This window comes from Carassius carassius, chromosome 30 (assembly GCF_963082965.1).
Source record: "Carassius carassius chromosome 30, fCarCar2.1, whole genome shotgun sequence".
Lineage (NCBI taxonomy): Eukaryota > Metazoa > Chordata > Actinopteri > Cypriniformes > Cyprinidae > Carassius > Carassius carassius.
In genome coordinates, this window is record NC_081784.1 from 2,502,130 (window position 1) to 2,520,314 (window position 18,185).

The 18,185-nt window shown below is 40.0% G+C and overlaps 3 protein-coding genes across 3 annotated transcripts; 1 reads left to right on the plus strand and 2 right to left on the minus strand.

The window, feature by feature from the left end:
• Nucleotides 1–1,235: 1,235 nt before the first annotated feature.
• On the plus strand, nucleotides 1,236–4,992 carry LOC132110401 (uncharacterized). The gene is made up of 5 exons (XM_059516970.1): nucleotides 1,236–3,726; nucleotides 3,802–3,999; nucleotides 4,072–4,244; nucleotides 4,408–4,546; nucleotides 4,664–4,992. The coding sequence occupies exons 1-5, from the start codon at nucleotides 1,285–1,287 to the stop codon at nucleotides 4,862–4,864; spliced, it is 3,153 nt and encodes a 1,050-aa protein (XP_059372953.1). The 5' UTR covers nucleotides 1,236–1,284; the 3' UTR covers nucleotides 4,865–4,992.
• Nucleotides 4,993–5,662: 670 nt separating this feature from the next.
• LOC132110400 (zinc finger CCCH domain-containing protein 6-like) lies at nucleotides 5,663–15,884 on the minus strand. The gene is made up of 12 exons (XM_059516969.1): nucleotides 15,433–15,884; nucleotides 12,787–12,997; nucleotides 12,580–12,702; nucleotides 12,275–12,497; nucleotides 11,988–12,121; nucleotides 11,782–11,910; nucleotides 11,580–11,694; nucleotides 11,335–11,444; nucleotides 9,592–9,809; nucleotides 8,718–9,145; nucleotides 8,438–8,611; nucleotides 5,663–7,870 (listed from the first exon to the last, which is right to left on the minus strand). Exons 1-12 carry the CDS (start codon nucleotides 15,516–15,518, stop codon nucleotides 6,393–6,395), a joined length of 3,429 nt encoding a protein of 1,142 aa, XP_059372952.1. The 5' UTR covers nucleotides 15,519–15,884; the 3' UTR covers nucleotides 5,663–6,392.
• Nucleotides 15,885–16,487: 603 nt separating this feature from the next.
• LOC132110402 (hereditary hemochromatosis protein homolog) lies at nucleotides 16,488–18,092 on the minus strand. The gene is made up of 4 exons (XM_059516971.1): nucleotides 17,959–18,092; nucleotides 17,367–17,636; nucleotides 16,947–17,219; nucleotides 16,488–16,869 (listed from the first exon to the last, which is right to left on the minus strand). Exons 1-4 carry the CDS (start codon nucleotides 18,008–18,010, stop codon nucleotides 16,649–16,651), a joined length of 816 nt encoding a protein of 271 aa, XP_059372954.1. The 5' UTR covers nucleotides 18,011–18,092; the 3' UTR covers nucleotides 16,488–16,648.
• Between the last annotated feature and the right edge of the window lie 93 nt (nucleotides 18,093–18,185).

Genomic DNA, 18,185 nt, shown 5'->3' on the forward strand with positions numbered 1-18,185 from the left:
GTCTCCCTTATCTGACCCATCGATTTCAGGTCTTGGAGTCTCTGTTAATGAGCTGATGAGTTTATTCAGGTGTGTTTGATTAGGTAGAATTGTAAACTGTGCAGTGTTGGGCTTTGTTCCACTTCATGTGCACTTTCATTCTTGCGGAATAGCCATCGCATGCATGTCGCATGCAGGTTTTCCCATTCGTTGTTTTAACGTTCAGAAAGGTGCTCTCGAGCGCCCCCCTTGTGGCTGCTATGACAATCTTCATTCGGTGTAAAGACCTGAAAAATTCAGTTCCTAGTTTATTTAGAGTCATAGTGCAACCCTACCCCTAACTCTAAACCTGAACTAACTTGCTAGAAAATTAAATCTTCTGTTTTCTAGAACAATATTTACCACCAGCCTCTGTGATTGAAATGCCTCAAAAATGATGGATTCCATTTGTTTTGGTCTCTACAGATCCTTCTAGTGGAAGATGATGCGACCATAAGGAAGATTGCTGCAGCTGCTGATTGGCTCTTACAGTGTCTTTCTCAAGTAGGAGCTGCAGCAGACATATCATCCTTATTGAAAGCATTTCAAGTATACTCAAAGGCAATGCCGCTTCTTCACAACTTGGTGGTGGAAAGAATTCAGGATCTGCGTGACAACAAACAACAGGAGCATTTGAGGGCTTCTCTAGAAACCCTGAAGAAATGTGTTTCCATGCTGCACACTGCCATGTACACGACCATCAAACATCCAAACAGCGAGGAGGCACAGAGTTCAAAGCAATACATCTTAAACCAGGTGGACTCAACTGTAATTGACATCATTACCACACTCAAGAGCAACTGTGAACCAGCTGCCAGTACTTCATGTGGATATTACACCATAATACGAAACAAATTATTAAGACTGCTTTCTGATCCTGCATCTGTTAAAGATGGTGGTTTTGATGTTATGCTTCGTGACCTAGTGTTCCACAGCATGGCAGTAGCAAAAACTTCTCATAGGAATATTCAGTTTGAAGTTGCTGCACACTCCAAGCAGGTCCTTCAGCTCTGGTCAGAGATGTCACAACAAATGAAATGCTGTGATTATCAATGGCTTGCAAACACATGTGCTGCTCTTTTGCAGCAAATCCACAAACTTGACGATGCTTTGGTCAAGGCCACCCAGTTGCAAGTAATGGACATATTTGTCACTACTTCAACTCCCCTGGAACAGTTGGTGTACACCATGAGCAGCATCTTCCAGGATGAGCAAGATGAAGATAAGTTGCATCTGGAAACACTACAGGTTCAATCTGAATCCTTCATGGCTCATGCTGACAAGATATCAGAAGTGGCTGGCTTCATCTCAGCTTTAGCGTGTGATGAAAAGAGTCTTGAGAATGTAGAGAACTCAAGGGGATGCATCATGAGGCTGAAACAAGCAATTTGTGTACTTATGCAAAATTTAGAGGAAGACGAGTTGCATTCAAGTGAACCTCTGGAAAAACTAAAAGAGATGCAACAGAGATGGTCAGAGGAGATGGAGCAGCTCTTACATGCATGTAGTAGCATTATAAACGTGAATGACTTTGTCTGTCTTGCTCTTAAGGAGATGCAGAGCAACTGGATTGAGTTTGTTGATGCACATTATGATGAAGAAGCACACATTCTCACAAAACAGGCAAGCTTGCTCATTAGACACATGAGCTTGGTAATCCAGGTTGTGAGAAGGCATGTCAGTAAGAGTGACAATCCAATCTACCGTAACGGACTTCTGGTTCTGATAAAGCAAGCGGAAGGATCCGCTGCTGAGGTGACAAGTTATGTCACTGACATCTATTCTTATACCAGTCTTAGCAATGAGACTTTCTCATTACTCTCTAAAAGTGTTTCAACAGCCTTAAAACACTTTGATATTCTACGTGAAGGACTTGATGGTTTGCAGCATCCACATCTGCTCAGCCCACTGCGGGAGGGAGCTCGCCAGTCTGCCGGTACTGTACCATGTGCAATGCCCATTTCAGAGCATGAAAGATCAACTGAAGATCATTCCGATAAAACAGAATCTGAGTCTGCAGTGCAAAGTTCAACTAGTGAGGAAATTCCATGTCAGGTCAAAGCTGGTTTAGAGAATCCGACTGTTCAAACAATAATGGAGTATGCTGTGCCAAACCCTGAAGAAGCATGGATTGCACCTGTCGTGGAATCTAAAGCTGTCATACAGCGCCATAATATTGATTTGTTGCCTCTCTTGTGTGAAGTTGTCTGCATGACCAAAGGTAAAGATGTAGAGGCTCTTAACATGGCTTGTACTGGAGTACTAGGACTCTCAAACTGCTATGCCCAAGCTACAAGAGAAGCCACCAGTGTCATAGACACAGCTGATAGTAAGGAAGTGGAAAATCTGCGGTCCAAACTTGTGTCCTTGACACCCTTGCTTGTCCAGACAGCACAGGAAACAGCCATGAGTTCAGCTATGAGTGCAGATAGCATTTATAAACACAGTACCGAATTCTCTGACCTCATCAAAAATGCCCGTAAGATATTGCTGCCAGTGGCAGGGATGTGGTACCATGCTGTTTACTCCATGTTCCAAAACTATGTACCCAATCTGTTGGAGACCATCACACAGGAACTTACGGAGGTCATGTGTTTATGTGCAGATGCTGTGCAACTTGTGACATCTTCGGATATAAAGGTGATGGGAGAGTGTCATGAGAGTATAATGTCTTTGCAGAGCAAGCTCCAAAAAGCCCAAACCAACACCAAGAATCTAACAGATATAGCGGGTTCAAGACCAACTCAAAATGATGAACTTGATGGTCTCTGCATGCTTTGGGCCATGTCTGTCCAAGTAGTGTTGAACTCATTGGATAAGATTGTGGGAACAGCAACAACTGATGGTAAGGGGCACACAGTCAAACATCAAATGACACCCAAAAAATGGTTGTCAGTAATATCTGAGAACTCACTTCGTATACAAGAAGCTGCAAGACTGTCTTCTCTGAACTGTCGAGATAGCTATAAAGTTAAACTGCTAGGAGAACTACAAGATGACGTGAAGACACTTACAGACTCCTACCTACAGGCTGCTGAAGAAGTTGGTACAGTGTCCCTCTCAAGTGTCCTGATGCTGGCAAAGTCAGAGCTGCTTCAGAGACAGCTTCAGATCAAAATGAAAGCACTCTCTTGTCTTCTGAGCAAAGTTAACCAAGATTATGTGACGGCCATTCAAAACACTATTGCTTTGGCATGCTCTGTCCAAACAAAAGATAGAGACATGGAAACTGAAGGTAGTCTGGTACAGTTTGAAAGTGCTGCCGAACTGCTTATGAAGAATGTTAAAATCGCCACGGAGTCCATTCAGGACTGTTTCAATTTCATTAGAGACCCAAAGGAAAGGTCCAATCTAAGATTCATTAACGACCACTTGACATTTCAAATGTCAGACATTGTGAGTAGAGCCAGACTAATAGCAGAGACACAAACTCTTGGAGACACTCTCACCCTTGATATCCAGTCACAGTGCTGGTCAGCAAAGGCACATTACCTTGTGGAAGAAATCTGTAAAGTAGATGGAATTCTTGCAGTCACAAAGGAACAGATCAAGTGTAGCTTGCAGGGCAAAGAGTCTAGTACATTTGTCATGTCCCAGACACCAGGTTTCACAAAAAAAGCAACACTACATCCTCTGTCTACAAATAATCAAGGTCCTACTAAGAGCAAACCAAGTGTCCAAGATGTGTCCAATCAGGAGCCAAATAAGGTAAAAAAAAATTTTTTGATGAAACATGTTAAAGTTGAAGAATGGACAACATTATAAACTATTTATCTACCTCAGGAAGAAACATCCAAGAGGAGCCCAAGAGGTCCTGTGTTTAACCTGGTAGATACGACCCTCTCTTACACTTCTCTCTTTCTGAAACGGGAAACTGAGAAGTGGGATGATCAGGGTAATCAGATTGTCAAGGTGACAAAGGAAATGGCAGATAAACTCTATCACATGGCCCAGTACCTAAAGAAGAAAGGGCCAATCCAGGTCAGAAGCTTTTCAAGTTTTATACTGTATAAAGTTTGTTCCCATACTGACACTTGCTTGTTTCACCTGTAGACCAAAGATGCTTTTGTAACATCTGCGAAAGATCTGGTCTCAAGTGGCCAGTCGATCACCCAGTTTGTGCGTGTCATAGCAGACCACTGTCTGGACAAGCATTGTACTGAGGAGCTTTTTGTCATTGCAGAGCAGATCCTTACCATTTCCAACCAACTTACCATCATCTCAAGGTGAGAGACGATCAACAGTACATCTCCCTGACTCGCAACAATTCTGATTGTCTCTCTTGTAGCATCTAAAAGTTACTTTCTTCCTTAAATCCCTGACACATTCAATCATGTTCAAACAACATGTCCTGTAAATTAAACATGCAAAAATCTCATGTGACCCAAGGGGTGCATGGTGTCTCTACAGTGTTAATGCAGTTACTCCTGGGTGCAAATCATCAGATGAGATCCTGGTGAAGAATGCACAGAATCTACTCCAGTCAGTTATCCAAGGAGTACGAGCTGCAGAGACTGCCTGCATCAGGGTAAGGATTATGCGGACCATTATGCACCAGGCAATCAGTAAAAATTTCTATATTTTTTTGTATATATTTTTTTAACTTCAGTGTTTCAATTTTAAATGGCTGTTTCTGATTCTATAGGGTTTGAAACAGCCTGAGCCAAACTCGGAAGCAGCAAAGGCAGCAGCGTTCTGTTTCCAGTGGAAAAAGGGTTTCCTTATTCACCGAGCTCAAGAACAGCTTAACCCCGAAACTGATGATTTGGGTCTACGTAGGACCTCCCAGCATTCAGCGGCGCCCAGCCTTGCACCAACCATCAAAATGTTAGATAATCACAAATGAATAAACACAAAATAAAGGATCTTAATTTTGCCTGTAACTTTTGGATATTCTGTTATTATATGTTGAGAAATCAACAGCCTTGCGCACCAAACTAAAAAGCATTATGAACACAATGTGCCTTTAGAAAATACAACCGAGGGCATACAAATAAACATGAAAAGTACACAAAATGTGGATAAGGCAAAGATAAAACATTTCCGATATAATTTTATTTAATTATCAGTATTTAAGTAGAAATTGCACACCTGATCACATTTATTTACTGTAATAATTACATAACTAAAATACATAATTATTCTACTGCATATATTTGTTGGTTTATCGTTCCAACATTTTTTAAAATAATTTAGCAACATGTAGAAAATGGACATAAAAATCAAAAATGAACATATATTCCTAATGTAAACCAAACTTCAAAAATACTAAATGTATACATTTTCAGCTGCAGACATTTACAAAGGAAGAAATATGTTGATTTGGTATTCAGTACACCTATACATTCAATAATTTTAAGAATGATGATTTACATTAGGAAAGTATGCTACTTTTTTGTATTGGTCCTTTTTCTTCACATTGCTTTTTCAACATTTGTCTGAATTATATATATATATATATAATTGCTGACGATATTTGACTAAATATTTTTGAGGATGTAATCCTTCTAAAATCATTGTATAGTAAAATGGATTAACCTGAAGGCTAAAACAATGACTAAAATTGTTCAGACGGCTGCAATTGTCATGGACTTCACAACACAAAAGTGACAATCGACTAAAAAAACACTAATATCCGAATCTCTCAATTCCTTTATATTTTATTTTAGACATCAAATTAAAAACGAGGAAAGTGGCTGCTGTATTTAAATTCTCTTTCTACCATTTCAGTCAAACTGGAAAAGAACACAAAAACAATTCATTTTCTGTGGAAAAACATACAAATAAAATAAGATTTATCTACGCAAAAAACAATGACCATAAAAAAAGCCTTGTGTTAAAAAGAAAACCATTTACAATAGAGATTCTCTGAAAGGAATCTCATAGGAACCTTTTCATCACCAAAATCACAAATGATTTGATGAAATGCACAGTTGACATAAATGTGACACAGAAGTGCTGCTATATTACAGTGTTTATATATACTCTGTATGTAGTTATATGATAAATACTGTGGGGAGTAAGCAAAAATGTATATTTTTCTATAGCTTTACAGAGTACTACAAATATGAATAGTTTAAGCCACACATCCCTTTTAACCGCTGATAGCAACAGAAGCATTGTGTCACTGATATTTCATATACTCACCTGTTTAATGGACTCTGTCTGTTACAATTGAAACATCGTTTCAATCTATTAATTCACAAGAAGCCAAAATAAAAATATGTCTGGTTAGATCATGATGCAGCTGTGGAGAATGTATGTACAAACAAATATAAATAAATAGAAAAGCTTCATATACATGCAGGGTGATTACAAAGAACAGATGTACAGAATACAGTAAAATGCATGAGCTATATTCCATATAGGTGTGTTTACTGACAGAATGGGGAGGCTGTAGGGTCAAATGTTTTAAAGACATCCCTCAAGGGTCTGTCTTTTTTCTTACTGTCTTTGTCCTCCTCATCCTCTTGTGGAGTCCCAGCAGCAGGACCCACAGGTTTGTTCTGCCGCGGGTCAGTGTAAGCAGGCCGGATCAGTCCTGCTAGTGCCTGGATAGGCAAGTTGTGCACAGCGGGAGCTGCCGCCCGGACTGGCGAGCAAGGAGACGCTGGCATTACTGTAGGCACAGGAGGATTTGACGGACAGCCACTTGTGTTGCTCTCAGAGTCATCAAGTGGACTTTTTTGGTCTTTTTCCACTCCTGTGCCCTGTGATGGTGAGCCATGTGGTGGAGAGCTTGGGAGCTTCACAGATGGCTTTAGGATACTTGGTTTTTTAGAGTGCTCCTCACCATCACGTTTCGGGGAGAGTAGGCTGTGATTGCGTGGATCGTATAAACTAATCCCACCTAACAACGTAGTAGGGCTCTCAAGTCCCGCACCCCTTGAAGACGCCAGACGGGGAGCATAAGGGGGCAACTTTTCTGCCTCGGGCTTAACAGAAGCGGCAACCATTTGGTTTGACGATCCACGCTGTAGCCGCGGGTCAATGGCTCCTCCTCCAGATGCACTCTCACTCATACCCTGTAACTTGGAATCCAGGCTTCCAGACCGACTGATTCTGGGATCAAGAGTCTTATGTGTACGTGGGTCCAGGGGCTTGTCTGGGTGGTGGTGATGAGCATCTACAGTCCTACCGGGAGGACTGCCGAGTCGCCCAATGCCCTCTTTGAAGCGGGCGGCTGCCAGACGTGGATCAGGAGGTGTTGGGGTTGCTGAAGGAGGGTGATCCGGTGGGGAGGAGAGGCTACGGTTTAGTTGAGCATCTGCGATTAAAGGTGGGAGTGGAAGATTTATGGAAGGCTCCTGTTTGGGAATCAACAGTGGAATGAGGTCCTCTGGAGCCCAAACCACGGTTTGCGCAAACACCGGACGCTGGAGGAGAATATCCACCCGGATGTGACTGAACTGCTTGATTTGACAGCGGGGGTCACGCAGCGCTGCTCCAGGGCTGGGATCCAACGGGATCAATGCTGCTCGTTCCCTCAGCTCTCTCTCACACTCGTCATCATCCTCTCCAGCGGGAGGTTTGTGGGTCACAGCGAGGTTTGGGTGGCGATGAGGGTAGGGTTTGGAGGAGTCCAAAGGTTTCATCTTGCGTGGGTCTCTGGCAAGCCTGGGGTCCCCTACACCATCTCCAGCATCTTTCCTGGGATCTGGGGGACGCTGACGAGGGTCAGCTTTTATTCGAGGATCATTGGGCAAAGCTCGTTCCTTCTGGAGTCTAGGGTCGGCTGGTCCCGCACTAGGCTGGTTTTTTAGCATTTCATTCTGCTTCTTTATAGTATTAAGGATAGCTGTTACACTTCCACCCTCTTCCTCATCACTGGAGTACCAATTAGGGGCTTCATCTAATAAACAGAAATGATATTATAATATGAACATTTAAACAGAATCAAACCGGAACCAAGAACTAGTTTAAACCTACTTTGCCAATGAATTATTAATGAATATTAACATTGATTTGACTATATATATTATATATATAGTTAATAAAAATATATTATCATCACCCTGGTTCCCTCAACAAAAAGCCAACAAGATTTTCCCATTGGCTTTTGGATTATTGCAAAAAATAAGCTCTGTGACCAACAAAAGTTTATGATTCTTACAGGTTTTGTTAATCAAGATAATTTTCTCAAATTAACACAGCTTAGTTCTACTTGTTAGCAACTGCTTATTTCAAGACACATAAAAGCTAAAAGATATTACTGATGTATTTTATGATGCAGAATAAATTGTGAAAATATCTTTAACTTGTGTTAACCCAAAAAACCCACTGATATCAGGAGGATGGGACCATTAGTTAAAAAACGTAACTTGTTTCCAGGTTACAAGACTCATTCCTGCAGCACTCTTTAGTTCAGGGTTAAAGCATCATTGTTTCAAATTGTTTATTTCTAACATCCCACACTAACCTTTCTCTCTGTTGGGATGTGCAGACCCTTGTCCATCATTCCTGTGAGAGTCAGAGTCTTGCTTGTTTTGGTTTAGATGTAAAAACAAAGCCTTCTGTACAGCCGGAAGGAAATCCTGCATCCCACTGGAATCAGAGCTCCCATGTGACTGGGAGTCCTGCATGGGTCCCTCATCTGTAGGTACAACAAAGAATAAGGCATGAATAGATTCATATTTAATAAATATCAAACTTTTCATAAACAACAACAACCGAAACAATAATGCCAAATGAAAACCTACCCCCTTGGGCCAAAGACTGGCTGCTAAACAAATTCTTGAAGAACTCTGAGGGCATCTGGCCCATGTTTTGGAAAGGCATGTTCATTGGCATGTCAGGCACAGGTTGAAATGAAGCCCCGTGTTGATTCAGTGGAGGACGGTTCATGTGCTGCATGTTTCCATGAAAAGCAGGCGGCTGACCTGGAGGTGGCATTGGAGTGCACTGTCCAAAGCCCTGGGGTGGAGGTTGGCCTGGTGGGCTTTGGGGAATTCCTGGACCTGTAAATGGTATGGGAGGGCTCCCTATGGAGCCTGGATGAGGGGAATGGGAAGCATTGGGTGGAGAAGACATAATATTGCCAGCCTGCATTTCCTCAGGGCTACTGCCAAACTGTGGACCACCTTGAAACTGTCCAGCAGGGGGAGATGCACTGTTGTAGAAATTGGGCCTGCAATGAAAACAAGAAAGAAACATGCTACAAACCAAAGCCCAAACAAAAAACAGCAAGAAAAACAACTATTATTTAATTGACACTCACTTGGGCTATTGGGGGAAAAAAAACATATTTCTAAACTTTTCTATAATAATGAACAGGTAATCCATACAATGCCAATCTGAAATAACTGGTGGTCCTTAATTTAAAAGTAGTTTGGCAAAAAGGTGGAAATAATGACTCTTTTGAAGGTAGAAATAATTATCTTCTCTTCAGTTCAACTTGAATGAGGATATAATTACTGATATTGCCAACTTGTGAATAGAAGTATAAGAAAAAGCTAAATGACAATACTAAAGCAGGTTATATGACATGTCATGTAAACCGACCAAACTTGACCAAATATTCTAGATGTAAACAGTCAGTGTTAAGAGGACTAAGTCAATAAACATCAAAAGTACCTTAGAGCAATCTTTTGTGCCAAGTCCACAGTAGGATGAACTTTAATCTCAAAAAGAGAGGGGATCTTCTTGCCTCCATCCGTTGGACTTCCAGGACCAGGAGTGGGTAATAATCCAACTCCTGGAGGTGGTTTAGGTAGTGGAGCGATTCCTTGTTTTCTCAGGTCTTCTAACTCCAGCTCATCCTCATTGATAGTTTCCTCATCTGTATTTAGGATCTAAAATGTGCAACGGCAATTAGGTTTCCAATGTGTGATTTATTCATTGAATGTGACATACAATATATTATAGAGTTGATGCTAAAACTTAAAGGAACACTCCTACTTTTTGTGACTTTAGCTTATTCACAGTATCCCCCAGAGTTAGATAAGTCCATACATACGTTTTTCATTTCTGTGCGTTCGTAAGTGTTATTTGACGCACTCACCGCTAGCCTAGCTTAGCACAAAGACTGGATGTAAATGGATACTGGTAGCATAGTAATCCCAATAAGTGACAAAATAATGCAAACATTTTCCTATTTACATGTTGTGATCTGTATAGTCACAGTGTGTACAAATAACAAGGCTATATGAGACAGAGACCATTTTTAATCGTATAAATACTGGGAACTATATTCTCACTATGTGTAGGAGCACACCTAACGTTACTTGGGTGGATTGGCTACTTGGGCGGAGTGATTAGCGCAGCACACGAGACGCCCTGTTGATAGTTCCGTAAACAAAACAAATGTGAATAACTAGCTAGACGTGACTTGTGATCATGGCTGACTTTGAGGAATTGTCAGACTCAGAGGAATTTTACTGTGTATCAAACCAAGATCCAGAACCATATAGTTTTGAGCCAGAATACACAGACGAGGAGTTACAAACTTTGGAAGCTGTAAGACGAAGGGAGAATCAGAACGAACACGGACTGGTGGTGTAAATGTGGAACATGACAACCTATGCCGACAGAAACCGAGTGCCTTTGTTGTAATGAATGGGACCGGGTATTGCCATCAATGTCAAGGCTTGATGACAATCAAAATATTTGCGAACACCCATGATTGTACACTATAAATCTACTATCTAGTAATTGCTGACTCTATTACTCCAACTCTGAGCGAACTCTCTTCTCCTCACCACGGCGCGTCTCGGGTGCTGCCCTAATCACTCCGCCCAAGTAACGTTAGCTGTGCTCCTACGCCTAGTGAGAATATAGTTCCCAGTATTTATACGATTAAAAATGGTCTCTGTCTCATATAGCCTTGTTATTTGTACACTCTGTGACTATACAGATCACAACATGTAAATAAGAAAATGTTTGCATTATTTTGTCACTTATTGGGATTACTATGCTACCAGTATCCATTTACATCCAGTCTTTGTGCTAAGCTAGGCTAGCGGTGGGTGCGTCAAATAACACTTACAGAACGCACAGAAATGAAAAAGGTATGTATGGACTTATCTAACTCTGGGGGATACTTTGAATAAGCTAAAGTCCCAAAAAGTCGGAGTGTTCCTTTAAACCTTGCTAGATGTGACAGTTCCATATCTGGACTTTTTATAAAGTGCTAAAATAACTCTAATTGAGACCCTGGAACTGTATAGTTACTGAGAACACATTTTATTACCACTGCATAGCTGAGCAAGGCACATTATCCCAAGTTACTTAAAATTCTCAGTAGTATGTATTTTAAATATGAATACAGGGCATGTATCTGTATGGAAACTGAATATTAAGTCTCAATTTAGTTCATACCTTCTCCAAAAGCTCCTTGGTAACATCGGTTAAAGGCTCATGGGAGAACTTGCAGTTGTCTCCTTGATAACACTTTGCTCCGGTGTGAAAGAACTTGCAAGGATACTCACATACACTTTAGGGTCAAGGTCCAAAACGGGAAACAAACAAGAGAAAACACTTTCTTTTTTGATTAATGACATGTTAAGATTATCTCTTACTGTTAATCTGTCAAAACAGATGCAAGAAATGTTTTGAAAGGATATTGTGCATGTATATACAGATGTCTCCTTTGGTACAGTATCCCTGGACATAAAACTTGCACAGTTCTTTCTTCTTCTCTGGAACAACATTATCATGTTCAAACTTGCACTGGTCCCCCTGTGAAGCATTAAGATCATGTTTCACTTACAAATTAATTTTGACTTATAAAATGAATGAAGTGTGAAAAGGGTGGAATAAGCTTACCTTGATGCATCTACCCTCAAGGAAGTATTTACAAATGTGCCTCCCATTGTGTTCAACCGTATGTTGATTAATGAATTCCTGGCTCATAATTGGACGCTTCTTCTGGAAACTGGGTGGTCCTCTAGAATCCTGTATGAGGACAAGACAATAATAACATGAGTGCCCTGAGACCTCACCAGTTTACTCAAAAAAAGAGAAGTTCTCACCCCGTCTCCTCCACCATGTTCTCCCCCTCGACCACGACCCCGGCCCCAGTTCTTGCCCTTCTGTTTCTTATTCTTGTTCTGCATTCCCCGTCCCCTGCCAACGGCACCACGACCTCTACCTCGCTGCCCACCAACTATATAACAAGTGAAAGAAAAAGCCGAAAGATGATGAAAAAAAGAACAATAAGCCCCATTTAACTCGAGATCAAGGGTTTAGCATGTTGGGTCTTCAGATGGATTCCCATGCAGACTTTTATAATATTTGTAAGCAGAGTAAACAAACATACACTGCTGTTGTTGTCCCTTCATGATTGGTCTCTTGGCCTGGTCTTTAGGCCCTGCTTTGCCATGACCAGACGACTCTTTAGCATGTTTGTATTTAGACAGCTCCTCAGAGAAATCATCGTCTTCATCATAGTCGTACTTTTCTTCACTGTAGTCACTGTATTTATCCAAATCGCTGTTCTTGTGCTGTATTGATCTCGGTGGTTTTGCGGATTCATTTTCCCGCTGGAGACGTGGGTAGAAAGGAAATTTAATTGCATGCTTCTGATAATGAAATTTTAAATCTAGCACCCGACCGTGAACTCACCTGCACCAATTCTCCGTCATGGTCGCGATATGTTCCTTTGCTCTTCTTGCTCTTAGGTCTGTCTTGTCGCTCGTGCTCTGAGTCATAGCTGTCAGAGCTGGATCCGCTGGATGGAGAATGATGCTGAATTGGAAAATGTTGAAAAAAGAGGTAAGAGAAAATGTACTAGTATCCGTTGAATTAAAAAGATACAGCGAACGAAAGTACCTTTTGTCGGTCTCGTCTCCTTCTCTTCGACCGTCGCTTTTCTTTCCTGTGTCGCTTTCGCGAATGCCGGTGTGACTTGTCATCTTTTTCTCTGTCTTTTCCCTTCTCTTTGTCTTTCTCGACCTCTTCAGGCTCTTCCTTAGTTTCCTTCACTTCTTCTATGCTTATGCCTTCATCATCTATTTCTCCATCCTCCAATTCTCCATCCTCTCTGTAAGATCAAAACAAGCATGTTTGAGGATAGCCAGAAAAATGTTATCAAATCAGTGAAAAAGCTAAATATTCAGAGCAAAACTAGTATTCAAGCATCATTACTATTATTGTTCATACTCAGAAATAGGGGTTTGTTATGAACTTTTTAAAGACTTGAGCCAGGAAGCAACCACCCACAAAGAAAAACACCTACAACACCATAGTATTGTGGCAGTGAGCCTTCAGTAAATATAAAATTATAGCTATAACTTAAAACTTCTCTAGAAAAGCAAAGTGGAAAAATAAGAAAAGAATAAACAAAAAAAGTGTCAATTCTGTCCTGGAGACCATAGGCTGGATATGAACACAGCAATTTGCTTTTCTGTTCATAACAGCATTTTTTAAAACATGAAGATGAAATTAAAGAGTCATGTAATCATGCAGCATAAGCTTTCCTCTTAAATGCCTAATGCATGGAGCAAACTCTTATTGGATTAAAATCAATACGGATGTTTGATTTGCCAGGTGTCAAGTTCCCAACAGATTACAGTTCTGTCTGAAATGAGAGCAAGGAGACACAATTACACTGATGCCTTGTCCAAATACCCACACTTGCTGTCTTGGCCAGACCGTGTGCTCATGACAGCAAGTAAGTGTGCAAGACTGTCCAGATCTTAAAAACACCAAAACGCAGTGCCCTTAACGCACACTAAATCCCACTCTGGAGTGGTATTCAAGGCTTAGTGTATCCCATCATGCATTATGTTGTGGAAATAAATCGCGAGACGTTTTGCCAAGATCACGAGAGTTCACAGAAACCTTTCCAATGCAAGTTAAATATTAATAATAATTAAGATATTACATATAATTTGGTAGTAAAACAAAGTGCTACACATTTTCTTACTGCATAGACATTTGGAACTGCTTTTTATCACTTAATTAGAAGCACCACAAATTAATATTGTCATGTTATAGGGACTACTGAACAGACATTTAGAAGTTGATTTTAAAATGCAAAGTATTTAAAATTAAAATAAAGCTATGTAAACACTTGCATTTTTACAACATTATAAGTGTGTCCCATCAGGTTCGACACACACTTGTGGTCTTCATCCTCACTTAAACACTTGGACCAAATACAGGAAATACGTCATAGAAGTAGTCAAGTGCAAAGAGCGCAAGTGTGGGAATTTGGACAAGGCTTGAGAGTCTGGAGGTCTCTCAGTTTTTGCCAAACTAGGCCATGACACTATAGAAGGAAACCAAGAGCTCTGGGATTTCTACACAGCTAAATAAATGGCCTTAACATACAGTGACAAAGCATGGAGCATGCAAAAGATGCCACTATGGTCCTCTGGTGGGTTTAAAAACACAAAATAGTTAATAAATAGTCAGTGTTTGCAAATGGGATGATGTAGTGACTATGTAGGTGAGATTATTGGTTTGCTAACTAACTTGGCATCTTCTGTGTTTGACTTTGAGGAAAATGGAAGGAAACAAAATAATTACAATATTTTAACCATGCTGCATTTTTCGATTTTGAACGGGTAATGCACACACAGAGATCCAAGGTGCTGGATCTGGATGCTGTCAAGGCCAAGCCAGCAATTTCTTTATTCAATAACGCTGGTAATATTGTCAACTCAAGTGCAATGAATAGGATATAAATGCATCTGAATTGGGGTCAGAAATTATTCAAGAACCAGGACATAAAAACCCTCAAGAAATGCCCTAGATATTTAAAAGTGGGAGCCAAAAAATTGGTTATCTGCTACCTAACTTGAAAAATAATTTATCTAGGCCTATCTAGTTGTGTGTTCAGAAACGATTACATTATTCAGCATTATTTCTGACAATGACATTTGATATAAATGGACAACGCTCTGTGTAATGTTATAAAAATTTTGATGATTAATCATGCACAAAAAGACCAGGAATGCATGTCTGCATGAATCAATTGGGCAGATGAATCTTAAGCCAACCTACAGAGCCTCCAATCACTGGCTGATAATTAAAATTGCTCAACAATGCCTCAACAGTCGTGTCATATGAATTTCCAGGCATGTTTTCCTTTCCCAGGTGGGCGGGGCGTTTCAATGGAACGTGAGTGGGCGGGGCATCGCAAGACTATTTACATATTCAACAGCCTTCAAACGACTTATCATCATTACTATAATAACCAACTACAGCCTCCTACAAATATCCTAAATCAGAACAAATGGGGAAAGCGATGGAAATTGACAACGATGACCAGTGTCACGCTGCAACATATATTAAAATGAAAGTGCATGCAGAAAAATTTTAACTTGTGGGGGAAGGCCTGTCCAAAAAAAAAAAAAGACCAAAAACGAAGCCTAAACGTACTTGACGTTGGAAAAAACTAAAACAAGATTCACATTCACTCGATAGACGCACACAGTGAAGCATTTGCAGATAAGAACATGTTTACTCGACCTTTCTTCCCCTGTCAGCTCACAGTCTGTCATGTTTTTGTCAAGTACGGGGCTTGGGGGACTGGAGAAGAGGCTCACAAAAGCCATGATGATTGGAAACGGAACTGGCCCTTCTCCGAAACCAGAGTGAGGAGCATCAGTCACTCGTTGGCTGAAGGTTTTGATATAACGTTACTGACAGTCTGGAGGAAAAACTCACGGTTTACGCGTCTCAACAACACGTGAGACGCTTAACAGACATTATATCCGCTCTCATGTTTACCGCTGTCTCAACACAGCTTTGATACCCCCAGCTTTGTTTATGTCCCCGGCGGTTTCACAGATGCCCTGGTGCGAGACTGCAGACGCAGAATATTGTGTTTATGTTCGAAGGCTTTTTCGGGATCTTCCACAGACATGGCGGCGCCCGCAAACACTTTCGTTAAAATGGCTGCGAGGATCTTGCAGAAGCTACTGGTCCCGCCCAGTTCGTGAGCGGAGCCAATCGTTGTCTTTAAAGCTACAACGACTTTCTCTGTTATTTGTTGAAGCAGTGGCGCCTAAGCGCGAAAACAATTTTCTGTTAATCTATTGGCTATTGAGAATGTCATCGTTTTTAAACTCACCGTACGTGTTAGGATGACGCACTATTTATATCCCGATGTTTATTACTTTATTAACGGTTCTGTTTTGGCATTTGATTTAATCAAATAATTATTATTTTTAAAACATTGCTATGCACTTGGCCCTTGGAATTCAATAATCATAAAAACATATAAATACATACTTTTAAAGACTAGAAATATTGAATAGGTCAGTGCAGTTCCTAAATACATCAAAAATTTAATAATACAAAAGCTTAAATATATATAACTCACATTCCCAGTGCAATACCAATATACATTTGGCCATAAATAGCCTGTTTATTTTGTGTAAAGGAATGATTGCAAGTGAGGGTGATTTCATAAATACAATACTGAAAAACTATTTAGCTATGTTGGACTATGCAAAATAAAAAAGTACAAACTCTTTAAGCTGTGATGAACAAGCTTAGTATCCAAAAAAAAGTAGTATGCAAAAACATTTAATTTTAATGGAGATGTGATTGCCTGTAAAGAAATTAGTTTAAGTTCTACACAAATATGAAAATAAACTTACTTGTCTATGGCAATAATAACAACAGCAGTATTAATCATAATAATAATATGGTTTGGAGTCACACACAAGCCTTACATATCTTATGTTTCCTGAGAAATATTCATTAAATTCAATGGTAAAGATGCTTCTGATTCATCACTTGTGTCTTCTATCTTGTCCTCGGGTGGTTTTGTCGTTTCTTTCCTTTGTCCTTTACATATAAATAGTACAGTAATGCACACTGGTAAAGCAAATCCAAGAATAAAGGCAGCCAATGCCTTAAGTATATCTGTGATTTTTGATAGAAGCAAAGATTTCTCCTCTGACAAAAAAGAGCAAGTCAAGTTTTCACATAATTTATCATTATGCTCAAATGAATTATTTATGCGCTTGACTTACCATAGGCTATCCTCAGTATCCCATCAATGCTTAAGTGTTCGATCTCACAGGTAACACTCTGCGCACTCACGTTACTATGGCTAAGATAGGAGATCATTTGGAAAGTGCCATCTTTGTGAGGGAGTACTCCAGTAGTTGAGACACCAAAATAGACTGGCCTTCTATTTTGGATCCAACGTACTCGAATGATGTTTGGATAGAAGCCATGCACAGCACATTTAAGATATTCCTGACCCTTTTCTCCTCCAGAAGACACATATACTGCAGGTTTTGCTATATTTGAATAAACAATTGTTTATTAAATTTGCACTGTGAAGCCAAATAAATGGCATGTTATATATATATATATATATATATATATATATATACATGCATCAAAAGCATCCAATTTACAGTGGTAGACTCATACTGCTGATTTACCTGCCCTTGAGAGGGAGTTGTTGGACTTAAGGAAGACCGTTTTCACAGCAGAACACACCTTTACTAGTCGTGCCTCTTTTCTCTTAATGTATTCTTTGCTCTTTCTCTCTTCTGCTAAAAGCTGACCTGGTTCACTGGTAGCAACCACGGCTTCCTTCGCCAAATCCACGTGCATGATGTCTCTGCCATCATACCCATAGCGCCAGAAACGGCTTACTTGCCCTTCATTGTTAAATCCACATCCAATGAACTGCTGGTATGCATGTTCTTCTAAAATAAACCAAGTGTAATATCATTGTTACTGACTTTCAGTAGCTCAAGGTTAAAGTTAAAATATGCACAAAGCCCATTAAAATCTGTTTTAGCCTTTGTCTGAGTCTGGACTGAGGTGTTGACTTTTTTATTTATTTATTTATTTTAAAGATGATTGTAAGATTCAGATATTCTGTTTGCTATACTGCAGTGTTGAAATATTTCTAGATTGCACACTCAGGCTTGCAAACAAACGTAAAACTTCTTAAAAGTAATATAACATAACAGTTTGACAGTATTTTATATTAAAAATATATAATGGATAAAAAAAATTCCCTACCTGCCCCAAGGATGGTGTTTAAAAAAGCCATGATGGGGAGAAAAACTTGCATTTTGTTTTGTCAACATTCACAACACTTAAAGCCAAATTTTGAAACTGAAAGTAGGTGCTTTATATCGCTGCTAACGGTACAGGACAGTTATTTTGCGACTGCCGGTTTTATATTTGCAATCACTTTATATGACTAAAATTCTTAGGAAAACAAACTAATTCAGAGTTATAAAAGG

What these genes read in the sequence shown, in the direction of transcription:
- LOC132110400 (XM_059516969.1), bottom strand. Translation starts at nt 15,518, where the DNA reads ATGGCTTTTGTGAGCCTCTTCTCCAGTCCCCCAAGCCCCGTACTTGAC. An exon ending in GAGCTGACAGGGGAAGAAAG is followed by an intron (nt 12,998 to 15,432) that starts GTCGAGTAAACA and finishes TTGATCTTACAG; the next exon opens with AGAGGATGGAGAATTGGAGG. An exon ending in ACATCCCAACAGAGAGAAAG is followed by an intron (nt 7,871 to 8,437) that starts GTTAGTGTGGGA and finishes TCTGTTTATTAG; the next exon opens with ATGAAGCCCCTAATTGGTAC.
- LOC132110402 (XM_059516971.1), bottom strand. Translation starts at nt 18,010, where the DNA reads ATGCAAGTTTTTCTCCCCATCATGGCTTTTTTAAACACCATCCTTGGG. An exon ending in CAACTCCCTCTCAAGGGCAG is followed by an intron (nt 17,220 to 17,366) that starts GTAAATCAGCAG and finishes ATTCAAATATAG; the next exon opens with CAAAACCTGCAGTATATGTG. An exon ending in GATACTGAGGATAGCCTATG is followed by an intron (nt 16,870 to 16,946) that starts GTAAGTCAAGCG and finishes CTTTTTTGTCAG; the next exon opens with AGGAGAAATCTTTGCTTCTA.
- LOC132110401 (XM_059516970.1), top strand. Translation starts at nt 1,285, where the DNA reads ATGGCTCATGCTGACAAGATATCAGAAGTGGCTGGCTTCATCTCAGCT. An exon ending in CCAATCAGGAGCCAAATAAG is followed by an intron (nt 3,727 to 3,801) that starts GTAAAAAAAAAT and finishes TATCTACCTCAG; the next exon opens with GAAGAAACATCCAAGAGGAG. An exon ending in CAACTTACCATCATCTCAAG is followed by an intron (nt 4,245 to 4,407) that starts GTGAGAGACGAT and finishes ATGTGACCCAAG; the next exon opens with GGGTGCATGGTGTCTCTACA.